Source organism: Ursus americanus, chromosome 2 (genome assembly GCF_024610735.1).
Source record: "Ursus americanus isolate L20-20 chromosome 2, mUrsAme1.1.p, whole genome shotgun sequence".
In the NCBI taxonomy this organism is placed as follows: domain Eukaryota; kingdom Metazoa; phylum Chordata; class Mammalia; order Carnivora; family Ursidae; genus Ursus; species Ursus americanus.
The window spans coordinates 73,666,149-73,685,690 of record NC_142128.1 but is presented as its reverse complement, the minus strand read 5'-3'; the positions used below and the strand labels follow the sequence as shown (position 1 = coordinate 73,685,690).

At 39.9% G+C, this 19,542-nt stretch overlaps 1 protein-coding gene across 3 annotated transcripts in view; it reads right to left on the bottom strand.

Annotated features, from left to right (window-relative positions):
- Positions 1-221: 221 nt before the first annotated feature.
- CR2 (complement C3d receptor 2) overlaps positions 222-19,542 on the bottom strand; it is a 36,483-nt gene continuing 17,162 nt past the window's right edge. For 2 of the 3 annotated variants that reach the window (XM_087857638.1, XM_087857634.1), the window contains 15 exons: positions 18,967-19,374; positions 18,256-18,432; positions 18,086-18,176; positions 17,713-17,789; positions 16,302-16,709; positions 15,495-15,671; positions 15,333-15,420; positions 14,894-14,976; positions 13,996-14,388; positions 12,778-12,963; positions 11,285-11,473; positions 10,397-10,420; positions 9,641-9,716; positions 3,775-3,883; positions 222-959 (listed from right to left, as the gene is read on the bottom strand). In XM_087857638.1, the coding sequence (XP_087713764.1) occupies positions 3,790-3,883; positions 9,641-9,716; positions 10,397-10,420; positions 11,285-11,473; positions 12,778-12,963; positions 13,996-14,388; positions 14,894-14,976; positions 15,333-15,420; positions 15,495-15,671; positions 16,302-16,709; positions 17,713-17,789; positions 18,086-18,176; positions 18,256-18,432; positions 18,967-19,374 (2,471 nt within the window). In that variant the 3' untranslated portion in view covers positions 222-959; positions 3,775-3,789. The remainder of the gene's footprint in view (positions 960-3,774; positions 3,884-9,640; positions 9,717-10,396; positions 10,421-11,284; positions 11,474-12,777; positions 12,964-13,995; positions 14,389-14,893; positions 14,977-15,332; positions 15,421-15,494; positions 15,672-16,301; positions 16,710-17,712; positions 17,790-18,085; positions 18,177-18,255; positions 18,433-18,966; positions 19,375-19,542) is intronic. The other variant, XM_087857645.1, reaches the window with a different exon arrangement.

Sequence of the window (19,542 nt, the reverse complement as noted above, 5' to 3'; positions counted from 1 at the left end):
GAGAGAGCTGGGGAAAGGTGTTGGCTGGACAAATAGAAAAGCTTGAGGATGAGTTTGTGGGTTGAGAATTGGCTAAAACAACAAAGTGGTGAGATCCAGAATGCATAAATGTTAAATCAGGAACTCTAACAACCCTAACTAAATGGAATTAAAATAACATAAGAGTAAAACCCCTAAGAGTTCATTGACTCTAGGAGAAAAAAATCATATAAAGGCGAGTGTTTTTGTTAAAAGATAAAATTTATTTGAGTGACTACTATACACATTTTTAAAGGAACCAAAGCTCTGATAGAACTGCCAAGGAAATATTCAAAGCCTGAATTTGTACACCAAAACCATACAATTAAAACTTGACTCCCATGATGAAAAAAAAAAATTGTGCAAATTGTAAGTACTGATTAGGGAAAGACAAAGTATATATTGTGAAAAAAAAAAAAACCTCAAACCAAGTGGAAATAAAAGTGAAATGTTTAACCATATGAGAGCGAAATGCTACAATTAAAATAAAATTAGACTTATCAACAAAAGTATGCCTATCAAAACCACATGAAATGCTCTCTACTTCACTTAAATAATTAAAACCACACTATGACCAGAAGTATATGATAACAGTAAGTATGCTGATTGCAAAAGAAGAGTTGAGATAGGAGGACAGCTCTTTCTAGTGCCTTCCTTAAAGTGGTGATACTTTCGGAGTTATGTGTTTATGGCTATAGCCTGGTGCTAGGCACATCGAAGGTGAGGCTTCAGAAAGTTCTTGAAAGCATGTGGCGGTGAAACTGGGCTCCCATTTTTATTATCAAGCAAACTTTCCTTGTTCTGCTTGAGAAAAAGTGCATATGGGATTTTATAGCTTATGAAGTCATCTCACTGGTGTTGAGACAATACACATAGACTTGCTGAGATTAAAATGGTTTCTTCCCAACCGATGTTCAGCTGGATCCAGACAAGAAGGCACACTGAAATAGAGAATGTCTGTTCAGGAAGTAGCATGAAGAGCAGGGGTGCAACTCAAAATTTAAATAACGAGAATGTTCATGTTCTCTGTGTACCAACTCTAAGTCCGTAACCCATAGAGCGTTGAGACTCTTAGAAGATATTGTTCTATTAAGAGGCCCCTTTCTTCAGATAACATGATCTGAAGGCAATAATAAAGTTTCTATTGATGAATATGAAGAAAAATAAATGAGGGAGAAATCGAAGCAAGCGTTGCATTCTTATTCATGCATTCATTCAACAAATATTTATGTATTAACCTTACTTCAGACCCCCAGTGGTTTGGGTTTAGACATCACTCTGGCCTGGTCTCCCCTGTTCCTTTCGCTTTTCCATGACTCCCCAGCACCAGGTGATCTTTTCTTTCTCAGCTATCACAGCAGTTTTTCTGTATCTTGTTTGTGGTACTTATTCTTACACTATGACAGGTCTATGTCTATTTTTTCGGTACTAAAATGAGCTCCAGGAGGGCAGAGGTGGTATCTTTATATTTTATAGACTATGCAGGAGAAAGCAGTGTAAAGGCAGATTTGAGTTTGAATTCAAACTTTTGCCTATTACTGATTCTGTGACTGTGGCCAATAGGTTAGGTTTGGTTTTCTCATCTTGGATGTTGTATGTTCACCTCAGGTTAATACCTTTCACCGTGGTAGCGAGGCCTAACTGAGGTAAGGCAGGAGAGATGCTCAGCACAATTCCTGGGCATGGCAGACCTCCAGGTGCTCACCCCCACTCCTTCTGGGGACCTCAGAGGGACCCTTCATGTTGCCTGTCAAGTTTTCTATACTCCTCACCATTCAATCTTCAACCCCCATGGTGACTCTTTAGTGCCTTCACCTTTCTCCTTAAATCCCTATCGTCTCCTTTCCCAATTTTCCTCTCAGGTGACTGTTTTGCTTTCTAGCCACTGAGTAAACAGAATGGTCAGAAGAGAACTTCCACGCATGCATTTGCCATCATGGCTCCCCACCTGCCATTGTCTACACCCGCATCTTCTGTCTTCTCTCCTGTTAAGGAGGCCACATTCCGATCTAAGCTCTGCCCCCCAGCTGGAGCATTTGATCCCCTCCCTTCTTGCTTACCCACATGTTGCTCCAGCGATTCTTCTTTTTCGTTCCTGTCATCGTTTTCCCTCTCCTGCTAGATCATTCCCATCAGCAATTGGAAATGGCGGCCTGGCTGTTGTTTCCCCATTCTTAATGAATAGTTCTTTTGATCTTATTTCTTAGTCTTGCCATCTGTTCCCTCTATCTGTGCCTCTTTGTAGAAAACCTCCTTGAAAGAGGTGTCTATAGTTGAGATCTCCAATTTATCTCCTTTCATTCTCTTTTAACCTGACTTCAATCAGGAGTTTGCCTCTTTCCTCTTCACCAAAATGGTTCTTGTCAAGTTCACCAACGAATTCTGTGCCGCTGCACACAGTGGTCAGTATTCAGTACTGCTCTTGTTCCATCAGCAACATTTGACAGAGTTGATCACTCCCTCCTCCTTAAACTTCTTCCTTCACATGATTTCTACCACACCAGGCTCTTGGGCGTTTTCCCTGTATCAGAGGCTGTGTCTTTACCCCTTGGTTGGTTCCCTCTCATACTCCATGGCTCCTGACATGGAAGGACCCAAGACCTGGCACATGGACCTTTTCCCTAGCCCTTCTCATCGCCTTGCTCATCTTAGTTGATCTCAGTGTTACATGCATCCATATGCTGATGTATGTAACATCAGGTCTTAAGCCTGGACCTATTTCCTGAAATAGACTTGTACACCCAGCTGCCTTCTTGATACTTCTCCTTGGATGCTTATTACATATCTCATTTCTAACATCTCCAAAGTGAAACTCCTGGTTTTTCTCCCTAATCCTGCCTTTTCACATTGTCAGTCATTCTAATTAATGATAATTTCATCCTTCTGGTCAGCAGGCTGAAAAACCCTGCCATCATCACTGCTTCCTGCCTTACAAACTGTCAGCAAAACCCTCTTTTCACTATCTTAAAAATACATGCAGCAGCTGACCTCTTCTCGCCAGCCTGCTGGTAGCCACTCACAGCTTCTTACCTAGATGATTGTGATTAAGTCCTCATTGGCTCCCCAGCTTCCACCTCTGGCTTCCTACACTCAATTCTTCACACAGTAGTTAAGGTGATCATTCTCTTCTCTGCCTAAAACCCTCCATTGGTTTCCATCTCAGAATACACACCAAGCTCATTACAATGACCTAGCATACTCTATATGATGAACCTCCCACCCTCCTCCCCTTACCTCTCTGACTTCAACCTGACCTCTCTCTCCCTTGGTCAGTCCATACTAGGCCACATTGTTCTCCTTGCTGTGCCTCCAGCACAGCAGGCACACGCCACCTTATGGTCTCTGCACCCGCTGTTCTTTCTTTCTGGAATGTTCTTCCACCACCAGGAAGGCTAGCTCCTTCCTTCCTTCTAGTCTTTGCTCAAATGCCATTTTCTTAGTGAGGACTTCTCTTCCAACTATCCTGCTCTAGCTCCTTTTCCTGCTTGATTTCTCTTCAAAATACTTATCACCTTTTTTATTTTATTCTTAATTATTATATGTATTTAGTATTTGTCGAATGGACAAATGAATTTAAAAAAAAACCAGGGGCATTAATTGGCAATATGAAGCAGATAAGTTAGCAATTTCGGTGCATGATTACTAAAGACATGTGCAATAGAATCATACATATTTAGCACTGTGAAAATTGGTAAATAGAAATTGAGGACATGTTGACATAGAAATGAATAAAAATATTTCAACTTCATTAGATACCAGTTTGTCTTCTGATTAGCTTGCTGGGTTGTATGGATCAACAGAATATACTTCCCGTGTTTCTAAATGAAGATCTCCTTCTTTAGGGATTTGATTTGTATAATAATTGCTAAATGGAAGAAGAAAAAAGTAAACTCTTTACTCATTGGCCATGATTACTACAAACATGTCACAGTTGTTGTTTTCCATAATTCCCATCACATGATAAATACCTTTCATGAATGATTCATTTTGTTGTCCTAAGTATTATATGAGATAATCACTATAACCCCTATTATTTGGAAGGGCCCATAAAAATAATGGACTAGGATGCCAAGTGTCCAAGTCAGAAGTTGATACTAGGTAGCTTTACCTCAGATCCAAGACCTTCAATGACTTATAACCATGACCCTGAGTTTGAAAAATAAATCAAAAAGAAGCTTTTATTTTAGGATATGGCCACAAATTTACCTCTTTTGGGACATCGTCTTCCAATCTAACTTAAAGGGAAATCTTTATATTTGATGTTAAATTCAGAGTCCTTACAGAGCCTTATAGCACTAAAAGCTTGAAATAATTTTTAAGAGGACAATTTTAACTTTACTCCTTGAAAGCCCATATGCTTTACTGTGCTTCTAAAATGACTTAGCCAAAATTGGCAAAAGACAATAAAATGCAATTACACTATCATGTAGAACTCTGAAATAAGGTATTACAAAATTACTGATGAAGAAAGATTTCTGGTAAGGGTACTTAGAGCACGTCACTTAATACCATATATAAGAGGTCGGCTTATAGGTACATTATAAGTGGTGTATGTTAAGAGTGGTGTCTCGCAAATATTTGGGTGGCTTTTAAAAATATTTTGTTACTTAGACAAAATTTCTAAGTGATCAATTATTCATCTCATTTACAGAAAGTGTTTAAGGCAGCTCAAATGTCCGTATCAACTATCAGAAAATAAATTGAAGTCAGTTACAAATTGGAGATAAAACAAGTGAGTAAAGCTTAGGAATGTAGCTTAACATACATGTTAGGTTTGTATCAATGAAGACGCTTAAATATAGTATTTGATATAATCATATTCATAAACTTAATAATCTGCCAGGACCATCAAATTATTTGAGCTTATAGGCATTCCTAAAGTTTGTCAATTTTCCTACATGTGTAATCCTCTGATAACAAACTTAGTACCGTGAAGGAAAGAGATAGAGACCACATTTCCTATTTATTTAAATTTCTAATAACTCAGCTAAAATTATCTTCTGACTTCCTGTGAGGAAAGCCATGTAAATGACATCCCTATTTTCTTTTCCTTAAGCCCTTTTCTCTTGAATTCTGTGAAACTCCTCCTTCCTAATTCTCCTCCTACCTCCAACTGTTCCTTCCGCTCCTCCCTTTTAAGCATTACTGTCCTTCTGAGACCTGTTCTCATCCTTATTCTTACCTTTTTCGTTCTTCTGGGTCCCAAGGCTTCCAATGTGAGTTAAATGTCGCCTACCTTAGTCCAGGCCCCTCTCTTGAGTCCTACATTGTGGGTCCCCCAAAGTAATAGGGCAGAACTGAACTCATCTTTCTCCACAAAACGCCCCTCCCCTCTTTTGGTGAACCCTTCTCCCCGCATTTGGCAAGTCACTAAGTCCTGGAAATCCTCTCTTCTTAATACTGAAGATACCTCTCGATCCCCACCACTGCTGCTTTGGTTGAAAACCCAGTCTTGTCCCTCCTGTTGAAAATGCCTATCTGAACATATTATTACCTTGCTTAAGATCCTACAGGATAAACCCCAACTCCTTGTCATGGCATGCAAGGCTTTTGATGAACTAGCTCCTGCCCATCTTTCTAGATTCCCCAGTGACTGCTAAATGAAACATTAGTTCCATGGGACAGGAAAGTATTAAAGGAGAAAAAGAGTTTTGTGGTACAATAGTTAGGGGAACTCTGGTTTAAAAATAAAATTAGGGGCGCCTGGGTGGCTCAGTCGTTAAGCGTCTGCCTTCGGCTCAGGGCGTGATCCCGGCGTTCTGGGATCGAGACCCACATCAGGCTCCTCCGCTGGGAGCCTGCTTCTTCCTCTCCTACTCCCCCTGCTTGTGTTCCCTCTCTCGCTGGCTGTCTCTATCTCTGTCAAATGAATAAATAAAAAAAAATAAAAATAAAATTAAACAGTCTTCTTTATTGTAAGACTTTATGTTCTTGTTCACTGTGAGTCTTCATGAGAAAAATATAGCATGTAGTACTTCCCAATCTTATCTGGTCATAGAGCCCCCTTTTTTCCTGAAGTCATTCGCAAAACAAGGGTTATGTGGTACGTCTCCTGGTCAACACCACAGTCTAAAGTATATCACAATTGTAGACTCTTCTAAGACCCTTGTATTATAAGAACTACACAAGTAATTTGACACAACCATGATGGTACCTGTGACCTGTGGTGCCCAGGTCTGACGGGCTTAGAACAAACTCTCAGGTTCACAAGTGCCATCATTACATAGTTTCAATGTAACCCCTTCGTGTCTAATGTCTACACCAGGCGTTTTACAACTGTAAACAATCTACCAGATGGCACTGATGGCACGATCCAGGTGACTTGGCATGTTAAAGTAATTTTGCTGGCGCTTATGGGTGACATGTCTGGGGTGACATGACTTGATCTCCTCCCAGTGGGAGTTACCCGAGACTTGGTAAAGCATCACCCGATAATCCTAACACTAGCACGTACAGAGATTCAAGAACCTAAGCAAAACCACACTGAGATACCACCTTACACCAGTTAGAATGGCAAAAATCGACAAGGCAAGAAACAGCAAATGTTGGAGAGGATGTGGAGAAAGGGGATCCCTCCTACATTGTTGGTGGGAATGCAAGTTGGTACAGCCACTCTGGAAAACAGTGTGGAGGTCCCTCAAAAAGTTAAAAATTGAGCTACCCTATGATCCAGCAATTACACTACTGGGTATTTACCCCAAAGATACAGACGTAGTGAAGAGAAGGGCCATATGCACCCCAATGTTCATAGCGGCATTGTCCACAATAGCTAAATCGTGGAAGGAGCCGAGATGCCCTTCCACAGATGACTGGATTAAGAAGATATGGTCCATATATACAATGGAATATTACTTAGCTATCAGAAAGAATGAATTCTCAACATTTGCTGCAACATGGATGGCACTGGAGGAGGTAATGCTAAGTGAAATAAGTCAAGCACAGAAAGGCAATTATCATATGGTTTCACTCATTTATGGAACATAAGAAGTAGGAAGATTGGTAGGAGAAGAAAGGGATAAAGAAGGGGGGGTAATCAGAAGGGGGAATGAAGCATGAGAGACTATGGACTCTGAGAAACTAACTGAGGGCTTCAGAGGGAAGGGGGTGGGGGAATGGGATAGGCTGGTGATAGGTAGTAAGGAGGGCACGTATTGCATGGTGCACTGGGTGTTATACGCAACTAATGAATCATCGAACTTTACATCAAAAACCAGGGATGTACTGTATGGTGACTAACATAATATAATAAAAAAATATTATTATAAAAAAAAAACCTAAGCACAGCGACATTCCCAGGCTGATTCTTGATGGTCTCATTTGCTAAAATGGTATCTTTTGCACTTAACAGATTATTCTGACACAGGATTTATGGGTCAGAGGGGTCTTTTATGCCATCCCTACACCTAAATCTATGCTACCTTCTCCTTCAGTCACCATCACAGTTATGTCAAATTGCTAACATAGTTCCTATAATACCTAATGGAAAGACAAGCCTCTGGGTCATCACTCAGGCTGCTCCTTCCACTTGGAATACCTTTTTCTCCTTGTCCACAATCTCTTGAAGCTTGCTTGAAACATTTCCTTCACTATGGAATTTTTTTTCTGATCAAAATTCCCCACTACTGACCACTTGCTTTCTGTACCCACCAAATATCACATAGCCTACTATGGCAATATTACTTTATAGATTAAAATGTCTAAAAAATTAATGTTAGGGGCACCTGGGTGGCTCAGTCGTTAAATGTCTGCCTTCAGCTTGGGTCATGATCCTGCGGTCCTGGGATCGAGCCCCCCATCAGACTTCCTGCTCAGCAAGGAGCCTGCTCCTCCCTCTCCCCCTGCTTGTGCTTTCTCTCTCTCTGTCAAATAAATAAATAAATTTTAAAAATTAATTTGTTTACATTGTTGGTGGGAATGCAAGTTGGTACAGCCACTCTGGAAAACAGGGTGGAAGTCCCTTAAGAAGTTAAAAATTGAGGTACCCTATGACCCAGCCATTGCACTACTGGGTATTTACCCCAAAGATACAGACGTAGTGAAGAGAAGGGCCATATGCACCCCAATGTTCATAGCAGCATTGTCCACAATAGCTAAATCGTGGAAGGATCCAAGATGCCCTTCAACAGATGACTGGATTAAGAAGATGTGGTCCATATATACAATGGAATATTACTCAGCTATCAAAAAGAACGATTTCTCAACATTTGCTGCAACATGGACGGGACTGGAGGAGATAATGCTAAGTGAAATAAGTCAAGCAGAGAAAGACAATTATCATATGGTTTCACTCATTTATGGAACATAAGAAGTAGGAAGATCGGTAGGAGAAGAAAGGGATAAAGAAAGGGGGGGTAATTAGAAGGGGGAATGAAGCATGAGAGACTATGGACTCTGAGAAACAAACTGAGGGCTTCAGAGGGGAGGGGGTGGGGGAATGGGATAGGCTGGTGATGGGTGGTGGGGAGGGCGCGTATTGCATGGTGCACTGGGTGTTATACGCAACTAATGAATCATCGAACTTTACATCAAAAAAAAAAAGAAAAGTATATCTTATTTCTGCATAATAAAACATGATATAACAAAACATGGAAACCTAGTAATATACTTAAGTAGTCATGAAAACAACAACCAAATGAGAGAAAAGTTTACTTCAACACATAGAAAGGCCTTGAATGTTTCTGAATGGGAACACATTACAGAAAAGATGTCAGCTTCTCACAGACTAATCTATAGACTTAAATGCAATCACAACATATGTTTTTTGGAAATGCCAAATGATCTAAAAATCACCTGGTAAGAATAAACAGAAGAGAAGAGAAAGGAAAATCCTAAAAAATTATAGTAAAGGAATTCTTGACCTACCATATATAACAGTAGAAAGCTATGTTAATTAAACACAAAGTAATTTGCGATGGAAAGAAAAATCAATACAGCAGGAAAAGAAGTCCAGAGACACAACATATCAAAATATATTAATTATTTGACATATGGTCAAGTTAGAACAAACTTTATGGAGTCATTTGGCAATATTGGTTAGGCATCTTAAATGTTCATACTCTTACCCTTAGTAATTCAAGACATTTATGCTACAGAAATAAATAGATGTGGAAAAAGGTTTATTTGAAGGTATTTCTTGTATCTTTATTTATTATCAAAATAAATGTGGAAGGAACCTAAAATTTCCACAATATAGAAATACATAGAACATACTATTATATAACTAAAAAGAAAACATAAACATAAAAATACAAGAGACAAAAGCCAAATTTAAAAAATTAAAGCGGGGGCTATCCTATCAAAATTTCAGTTAAAAGGAGATAAAGAGAAAGAATATAAGATCAGATAGGAATATACCAATATATCTACAGTTGTTACCACTGGGATTTTAAAAATTTTGATTTTCTAGATTTTTAAATATATATCATCTGAATAAACATCATTCAAATAAAATAAGTGCTTGATATTTTTTAAGTCCTCACAGACAAGGCTTCCTTCTATATGGCACAAGATCTCTTACTCCACACTACAATATTTATATCATATGACTTGTGCTTCTGTGTTTAGTTTCAGGCAAGAAGCCAAAACCTTTTGTGCCCTTTGGTCAAGCATGCATTGAACTTACCGTTCTCTGTGTTTTAATATTGTGCATAAGGTAACACCAATCAAGAATACAAGAAGTACTGAACCTGCAGAAAGACCTAGAAAACAAAACAGCAAGTATCAAATGCCAGAAAATTGCGACCTATATTGTTTTGAAGTGATTGTGGGGCTATTCCCAGTAGTGGGGAAATTGTTGTGGGACTTTATACTTATCCTTTGTTAGCCATATAAATGTTAAATTACTAAATAATCATACTTGGGCTTATGTTTTTTTCTGATTCACTCCAGTCCACATTTAATCTAAAGCACCAAGCATTTGACCACAGGGCTCCAGTCAAGTTTCTGTTGAGCTCTTCTGTCCCTTTCAGTTTTATCAGTAATATTCTCGTTACTGGGGTGATATTAGGAGCTCAGGACACAAGGATCCCACAACTTGGCATAACAACATTTAACTCTCAGTTGGAAAATATATTTTGCTGTTGCAGAATAAGTCAGCCTGTTTGATAGTACCAAATCATGCAAAAGATCAAAAGTTAATATAAACTCAACTTTCACTTGAAAAACTGGGAATAGCTGACTTTTTAAATCATTTATTCAACTCTATCCAAAAGTGTCCGTTTGTAACATGAACTGCATATTAAAAGAACTTTAAGACACCAAAAAGGATAATTTCCTAGGAGTTAGAGTGAAAAATAAAAATAACGGGCCTCAAATTTGATATATATATATTTTATAAAACATCATTAAAAATTTAATTCAAATATTTAAGAAAACTTACCACTAAGAAGAGGAGCAAGTGAGGCTAAGGAGAATACAAAATCACAAAAATATTAGTCTAGTTGCGTTCAACTTCACTGCAGCCCAAAGTCCCATGGTAATATCCCCAAAGACAACACTCAGCTCCTTTCTCTCAAAATCTACTTAAAAAGATGTATTGGGACCCTGGATTGTATGCACTCTTCCTCATTTTTTTTTTAAAGATTTTATTTATTTATTTGACAGAGACAGAGACAGCCAGCGAGAGAGGGAACACAAGCAGGGGGAGTGGGAGAGGAAGAAGCAGCCTCATAGCGGAGGAGCCTGATGTGGGGCTCGATCCCATAACGCCGGGATCACGCCCTGAGCCGAAGGCAGATGCTTAACCGCTGTGCCACCCAGGCGCCCCCCTCATTTTTTATGTAACAATTCACTGGATGTTTAAAAACATAACACTGTAAGTTAGGGTAGTTCACGAATGAAAAAAGCCAATGTACTCAACTTTATAATCAGAGATTTCTCAGGTTAGAATGCAAGTCGTAACTATTACAACAGGTTGTTCACCATATTTTTTGGAGGTCCCTGTCAAATTAGTAAGTACATATAAATCAAGGTTCAGCAAGGGAAATCTCAGTAACGACTCTTTTCAAAATATAAGGTTGTTGGTTCTGCATCTTGTAAGTTAGTACTCCTCTCCCTTTATTTTCTTCTTTACTTCCCCCATCCTCAGAAAGTTTTGGTTTTTCCAGAATAGGCCACTAACTTCAAATTCGTCTGTTTCTGTAGCACTGGTCACAGACCCCATCAGTTTAAAACCTAGAAGTCCCTAACATTGACAGATACGCCTCACTCTTCTCTTCTCTCCAGTGAGACAAGATGAGCCCCAGGCAAGGAAGCCTTTCACAGTTACCTGGTGATTTGCAGACAGCCAGGGGTGGGTTCCATCCTTGATCATCCTGACACTGGCTCTGGGGACTGCCTTCCAGGGTATACCCCTCTTCACACTCCAAAGTGACGATCGCACCATACTGATACATTTTCCCAGGCTCCAGCCCCCTCTGGATTCCATTCATATACTCTGGGGAGCTACAGTTTACCTCTGAAATGAAAAAAAGCTAATGGAAGCTGGGTCATATTTTAGCCTTTTCTCAAGGAAGTAGGCACTTCCTTGGAAAGGTTTAGGAAGCCAACTCGGTTCATTCTCAGTAAGGAAAGCCTCACTGTGATAACACAAAAGGACATCCTAGGCAGAGTCTTTCTGTATCAACCATCCATCTCAATTACCTCTAGGTAATTTAAGCCAGATTCTTTTCCTTCTTTGTGCTTTAGTTTCTAAACTACTAGTGTTGGGTAATTTTAATGGCCTCTTGGAGAATGGGTAATATCAAGAATTCTCAATGACTGTTTTACCGGCTCCACTGTTACTCTATAATTGTCCATATGTGAATGTACTTCCTCATTTCTTCTTTCGTCTCACAGCATAGGGGGCAATAGTGGTAGATTTTGGATTTGAATCATGACTGTAGGACTTCCCCAGCTGCGTGACTTTGGGTAGGTTACAAATCTCTCCATTCTACAGAGACCTCGTCTGTCATACAGGAATAAAAATGACACCAACTTCATCTGGATCTCAGGAAGATGAATGAGATAATGCATGTAAAATATTGTGTGCAGTTTCTGGCATTTAGTAAAAGGTACTCGACAAATATTAGATACTAACTCACTAACCCTATTTCATATGCATTGTTTATGTTAATAAAAATGAAATTCTGAAGCTTTTATTTAAAAAATACCCATAATTCCACCACCCCTTAGAGGAAATATACTGACAGATCATTGTGTTTTTTATCAATATTTTGTCAAATGCACACTTGTCATACCTACAACCACAGGTAAATTCAACCTGCACTTCAGTTGTTTAATTTGTATAAGTGCTTCAATTTTCTATATTTAAAGGGCTGCATAAGTGGTCACTCCCCAGATAAGCTACACCCTAAGTCATTTTTTCTTATTTTGTGGTATTTAGACTAATTAAGGTATTCATCCAATTGAATCAATCCAATTAAATGCATTTAATTAAATGATCCAATTAATGCATTTATTTAACTATTTTATTTTATTATTATTTTTTAAAGATTTTATTTATTTATTTCACAGAGAGAGACAGCGAGAGAGAGAGGGAACACAAGCAGGGGGAGTGGGAGAGGAAGAAGCAGGCTCATAGTGGAAGAGCCTGATGTGGGGCTCGATCCCACAACGCCGGGATCACTCCCTGAGCCGAGGGCAGACGCTTAACGACTGAGCCACCCAGGCGCCCCTATTTATTTTAAGTTGAAAGTTCCTAACTGAATATCTATTTGGGAGAAATTAGATTTAAAAACAGGAGAATAACAGACACCATACCTTTACAATAAGGGGTAGATTGGCTCCAGGTTCCATCATGTGTGCAAAGGAGGAGTGCCTCTCCCACAAGCAGGTAGCCTTGGTCACAGCTGTACAGGATTGACATTCCAGGAGCAAATCGAACTATATCTCCAGCAGTATGATTCCCATTGGGTATTGTAAGTGGAGGTTGACATCCTAAGAAAGCTTAGACACCAATAAAAAAGGATCTTTAATTTAGCACAGATCTGTGCTATCACTATCTGTGGGTGACTGCAATACTGAAAGAAGGTAGGAAACAAGCCAACTAATTGGTATTCAGAAATATTCATTCCACCTAAACCAAGTAGCACTGGACAGAAATTTGCATTGCCTGCATATGGGATCTGAAGAATAATGTCAAAAGTAACATTATGAAATGTCAATGATCGTGGCCCATGATTGTAATCTATCGGCTAATAGTATTCTTTTCTTTTCCCTTTAAATAGCAAAGAGGCTGTAGTTTAAGCGTCTCACACTCAAATGCCTTCAGGAACCAGGAACTGAAGCCACCAGATAGGACAAATCAGAGAGCATCTGTCCCAAAAAGGGCAGCCATTGCCTGGTTCAAGATACAGGTGTCTTGCAGGAAACCAAAGGGGGCCCTCACTGAATGTATTAGACATTCAGTGTTTATCTTCAGTGCTGTGCAGATGGGTTTCACTTAGGATGAGACTACTGTGCTAGCCAAAGAAAACCATTCTGGTGAGCTGAATTCAGTTCTTGGGGCACCGATTGGCAGCCTCTGTTGTAGATAGTTACTGACAGGAATAAAACTGCCGAATGAGAACTAAAATGACAAGAAAGACAATTCAGTGCGTTTGAGGGCCAATGTTCATCTCCACAAACCCAAAGTCCTCTTTCTGGCTGGTTTCACAGCCTTAAATATCAAATTATCAAGCAATATTATTGCCAAACACTTGCCCTCCCAAAAGTATGTGTGTTTTTCCTTAAATTATAAATCAGTAAAAAGAATAAATTTTAGAGACTCCCTAAATTTGGAAGTTAACCATGTACTTTTGCTCAACACACCTAGAAAGGGAAGGGAAAAAAAGAATCAAATGAGAAGACAAGGTGGGTATCTCGTAAAGCAATGTGATTGCCTTCGCTTTTCTGTAGTTCAAATGGTCAGTGTAGATTCAAAGCCCTTTTTCTTCATTCTGGGCAACACCCCATACTTTATTCCTTAAAAAAGCTTACCCTTCTTGATACAAGTCGGTACACCTGGCACCCATTTGTTATTGGTATGACACCTAATCACGTGACTGCCGTTCATGATGAAGCCAGGATTGCAGGCGACGTATATTGTGTCATTGTGAGAATATGAGGAACGAGTTTTGTTGAGGTTGTACCCATGTTTGACTTCTGGGCTAGGGCAGTGAATCACAGGAGGAGATTTTAAGCACTTTGGGGGAGGTCCCGTCCAAGATCCATGTCCTTCAGAATCACTTATGCATCGTATATTTTTCTCTCCGAGAAGAGAGAAGCCTTGGTCACATTCATAAGAGACTTCCTTTCCATATAGAAAGGGTTCTGCCATCACGCCACTGGGCCTTCCATGGTCAATGACGGGTGGAGGCTGACAGCGAATTACTGTAGAAGAGATTCAGGAAATTCTGCTTCAGCGAGCACACCAAGGTGGACAGTCTTCAGTCAGGCACAAAAGAAACTAGGCTACTGCACGTACTGCATGTAACCATAAAATAATCTAGATTTTTAGAACCCAGATGATGCTTCCTTTAAAACAGTGTTATTAAATTCTCTATGCAAGTAATACATACTTATTCCAAACAAATTCAGAAAACAAAGTATTAAGAAAGGAATAAATATGGCTATGTTCCCGTACACTAGAAATATAGGCCATATATATAGTTTCTTCTTAAATCTTGAGCAGATGTATGGCAAATACTCAGTTCCTACCTGACCACTTCTTTTCCCCAATGCCAGTGCTGACATTTTGAAAGATAAGATTTGTCTTATCTTATGTACAATGAGATAGAACACATAGACTATTGAGGTAGTTATAAGGCTAGTTCTTCAGTGGCCTTCCCTCTCTAACCCCCTACAACCCCACCAACAATTTTTTTTTCTAACTTACCTTTACAAAGTGGGATCTTTTGGAACCAAACCCTATTCTCAGCATCTTGACACTTCTGATAAGTATGTCCAGTCAACTGATACCTAGAGAGAGATTGTAATGCATTTCCTCTTCCCAGTATCACATCTCTGCAACCTAGCTTCCTCAAACCACAGATATACGGACACCTCTAAATAAGAGCTTCGGCAGACAGGAGCTGAAACTCTTGGCCCTCCAAGTAAGAAAACTACTTTAGACATAGAGTTTTCCACAGCAAAGCCATTTCCATGTCAAGAAAGGACTGAGAAATGAGAGATGTTAGTTAGACCTCTGGAACCTCACATTCTCTGTGAGTGTGACAATGAGAGACCTTTAGAGGGGTCACCAAGACAAGCTGAGGGCAGAATTAATGCACAAAATGAGGTAGACCTCTTTTCAGAATGGACCATCTCATACTCACCCGTCTTGACAGGATGTATTAAATGGCACCACATGTGAAGGCATGGGAGGCTCTTGAAAACCTTCTCTCACGGGTTGACACAGTGCTTCTAGAAGAGCAAAGTTTGAATTATTTATGCATGCCTGATATCACAGAGAAAAACAACTCTGCAACTGAAAGTACCTTCACACCGAGGGGGAGAAGGACTCCAATTTCCTGAAGGCATACAGTGAATGGATTTGTTTCCCACAAGCAAGTAGCCAGGATCACAGGTGTAGTCTACAGTCATCCCAGAGACAAAGAGGACCCTATTTCCACCTGTATGCTGACCATGTTGGAGCCCAAAAGGTGGCTGGCAGCCTGAAGAGAAAACTCCCCACATAAATACCAACAACAAAAAAAAGGAATTTATCCTCAAGAACATTAAGTATACAACATTTGACAGCAGACAATCTGAAACTTTTAAGCCAAAGATTATGAAGCTCTAATCACCAAATGTTTTCTGCTCTTTTGCAGGAACCAGGAACCTTTAAAAGGTCCTCTCGAAAACCAAGAAACAGACTCTTAACTATAGAGAACAAACTGATGGTTTCCAGAAGAGAGGTGGTGGGGGATGGGTGAAATATGTGATGGGGATTAAGAAGGGCACTTGCGATGAGCCCTGGGTGTTGTATGGAAATGTTGAATCACTAAATTCTATACTTAAAACTAATATTACACTGTATGTTAACTAACTGGAATTTAAATAAAAACTTGAAAAAAATAAAAAAGTAAAGGTCCTCTCATTATCTACCCTGAATACATACCAGATTCAAAGGGGCATTTACATGAAGAACATATAAAAACACATAAGACATTCAATCACAGAATGGGAGAAATGGGATAGTAATCTGTGCACCTTTGCCTTTTTCTATGACTCTAGTTTTGGGTTGGAGCTAATAAACAAGAATAAATAAGCAAATACCTCATTTTCCCCCATTGGGTCTTTACCTTTTTCACAAACTGGTATTTCAGGATCCCAGGTGCTATTGGCTTTGCAACGAATCTGACTGCTGCCCTTCAAAGTAAATCCATGCTTACACTTGAATGTCACACTGTCATTGTAGAAATATGGGGCTTCCTTGCCAGATATCTTATATCCATTTGCAACCTGGACAGGTGAACACTGAACAACAGGGAGGGAAAGTTTACAGACAGGGGCAGGGCCACTCCAGGTGCCCCTCTCTTGGTCATTGCTTGTACAACGGATGGTACTCTCCCCAATAAGGTTGAATTCCACTCCGCTCTCTGGCCCAGGGTTGCATGTGTAGGTGACCGTGGTTCCATACAGAACATGTCCTGAGGAATTCCCTGTGTGTTTCCCATTGTAGATGGCAGGAGGTGGTGGGCAGGTGATTTCTAGAGAGATGAGAATTTACTGTAGAATTCCGCTCCAGTATCAGATACCAAAGAAGAGAAGATGAAGTGACACAAAAGAAGAGAAATGAAGACACCAAAGAAGAGGAATGAAGCTGGTTATGAACCTGTTATCATCGGATTTCCTGGAGGATATGGATGAGTTTGGATGATAGGAGCTACATCAGAGCTCATTATGTATGTAAAACTCGATTTATCTTTTTTTTAATAATAATATTTTTATTATGTTAGTCACCATACAGTAAAACTCGATTTAAACAGATATCATAGCAAAGATTTTTGTAATTTGTTAAAAGTGAACATGTTCATTAGTATCATATTGTGAGGCAGTGAAGTCCAGTCATAAATTGGTAATTAAAATCGTTGTTTTTTAAAAGAACCCGTAAGTGAATAAAAGACATGGGGGGGGTAGAATTAAGGTTTTTTGAGTATCATCTTTGTGCTGAGATGATATGATAGGTTAGCCAAGAATCACTGTCAATTGAGCATCTACTTTTGACAGGTAATTTTCTCATCTACAAAGTAAATTTAAATTTAATAACATTGACATCTGGAGTCTCAATTTAACTTTCCAGATAAGAGGCTGGAATTTCCAAGAACTTACATAAATTGCCCCAGCTCAAATTAAGCAATAGCAACAGAATCTGAGCTCAGATCCCACACAAATCCCCTCTCTCTCCACTAAACTACAGTGTTCCCCAAATCAAGGATAGTGGCTCATATACTCACTGTCCTCATTGTTCCTAAACTCCTAAATCAAAAGAAGAGAATCAGAAAGGACATACATTTAAATTGATTGGCATGCTACGAAGTAGAAAGAGGTGGCAGCAGAACGACAGCAAAACTGTGCAACTAGAACTGTTGACAAAGTTAATCGAACAGAATCTAATATTTGTTTTCCCATAACACGGCCTCTAACAGAAATCTCCCAGGAAATGCGTACATCTCACACTGTTTCAGGTCCTCCATCATTTTTGCTACTCACCTGTACAAAGACGAGTCTCCATAAACCAAGGAATTGCACCTTGGCACTTCTGATAAACACTGCCATCTAACCGGTACCTAGAGACAAAGAGTCATGTCATTTGCCATCTGGTGACCACTAAGTTAAGCAAGGCTGCTGGCTCAAAGCAGACTCACCACTTTTAGGACAAGAAATAATAGGGACAAATATGTAGCCAGCATCAGCACCATCCATCCATCGCATAGGCAGCATTTCCACGCACACAACAACAGTGCAATCAACCCTTCTGCGAAGAGGTGACAAGGAAGGCTCTTTGAGTTAAATGCAGACAGCAGAGCTTGTAGTGTGCACAGATAAGCCAGACCTGGTTCAGGCTGAGGCAGCCCTCACTCACCCTTCGTCGCAAGAAGAGTTAACATCTGGTCTAACAAACTGATCCTGGGGTTTGTTGAAGACTTGCTCTTCAATAGGCTCACACTCCGCCGCTAAGAAAAGAGACCTGCGTGAGAAATCAGCTGAAGGCAACCTCAAAACCATAAAACATCTACATGCAAAGCCTGGCACCTTTGCATTCGGGGGCAGTGGGTGTCCACACCCCCTCAGAGGTACAATGTATGGATTCTTTCCCCACGAGCACATAGCCAGGGTCACAGCTGTACTTTATAGATGTTCCTGGGTCAAAGCGGACCATGTATCCACCTTCCTTTTGTCCATTGAGGATTTTAGGAGGGGCTTGGCACCCTAAAGGAAAAGAAAATTTTTTCTTATATAAACAACAGAAAGAAACAAAGATATTATTAATATGTAGCTCAGTTTTGGGTAATTTTAGATCAGTGGTTCATCTTTTTTTTTTTTTTTCATTTCTGCACTTAGGCTGCCGCACACTTTGTTCAGTTTCTACTTGGGGCTCTAACTCTTCTGTCTCTTTTTTTTTAGGGAATCATCTCCAATGTATTTAATGGGATATATCCTGGGGTGGGGGTTTTGCTGACTTCCCTTAAAAAATTACTATTGAAACAAACAGCACTTTTTTTTCCCTAGAGAAGGAGGCAACTTAGTGATCCCTAATGCTTTTTCTCCAAGGATACACCCACAAAATGGAACAACAGTGGAGGGGTGATGTTAAGAAAACCGATATAATTTATATTCACTATATGTAGCAGAATTGAGGGGACTAGAAACTGGAAAAGGCCCTGCTTAAATCCATAACCCCATCCTGTAACTCTTTAAAAGAAATGAATCAGTAGCACATTCTCTGAGTATTGGAATACCCACCCTTTTCGCAGACTGGTGCCGATGGCTCCCATATGCCTTGGGCATTACATCGGATTGCCTTGCTGCCCTTTAGGGTGAAGCCATATGTGCAAGCAAATACCACAGTGTCGTTATAGGAATATCGCTCTTTCTGCCCAGATGATATTTGGCCTCTTTGGATCTGGGGAGGTGGACACTGAACGGAAGAACTAGAAAGTTCACAGCTTGGGGCAGGGTCACTCCAGATTCCAGTCTTCTGACTATTGGTGATACAACGGATAGTCTTCTTCCCCATAAGGATGTAGCTCACTCCTTTCTCTGGGTCCGGGTCACAGGTGTAAGTGACTGTGCTTCCATAAGGAATGTTCTCTGAAGAGCTGCCTGTATGTCTTCCATTGAGAATAGAAGGAGGTGGCAGGCAAAGAATTTCTAGAGAAATTAGAAATGACAAGATTGCAGCTGCACCTCAAACGAAGAATGCCTTGGATGTTGCTTGTACCACGTCCCCTCCTAGGATCAGGGACAGTGATACTTGAATCTGTAACATACCAATCAAGGCAGCTATAGCAATATGATTTTAAAAGTAGGATTTAGAAC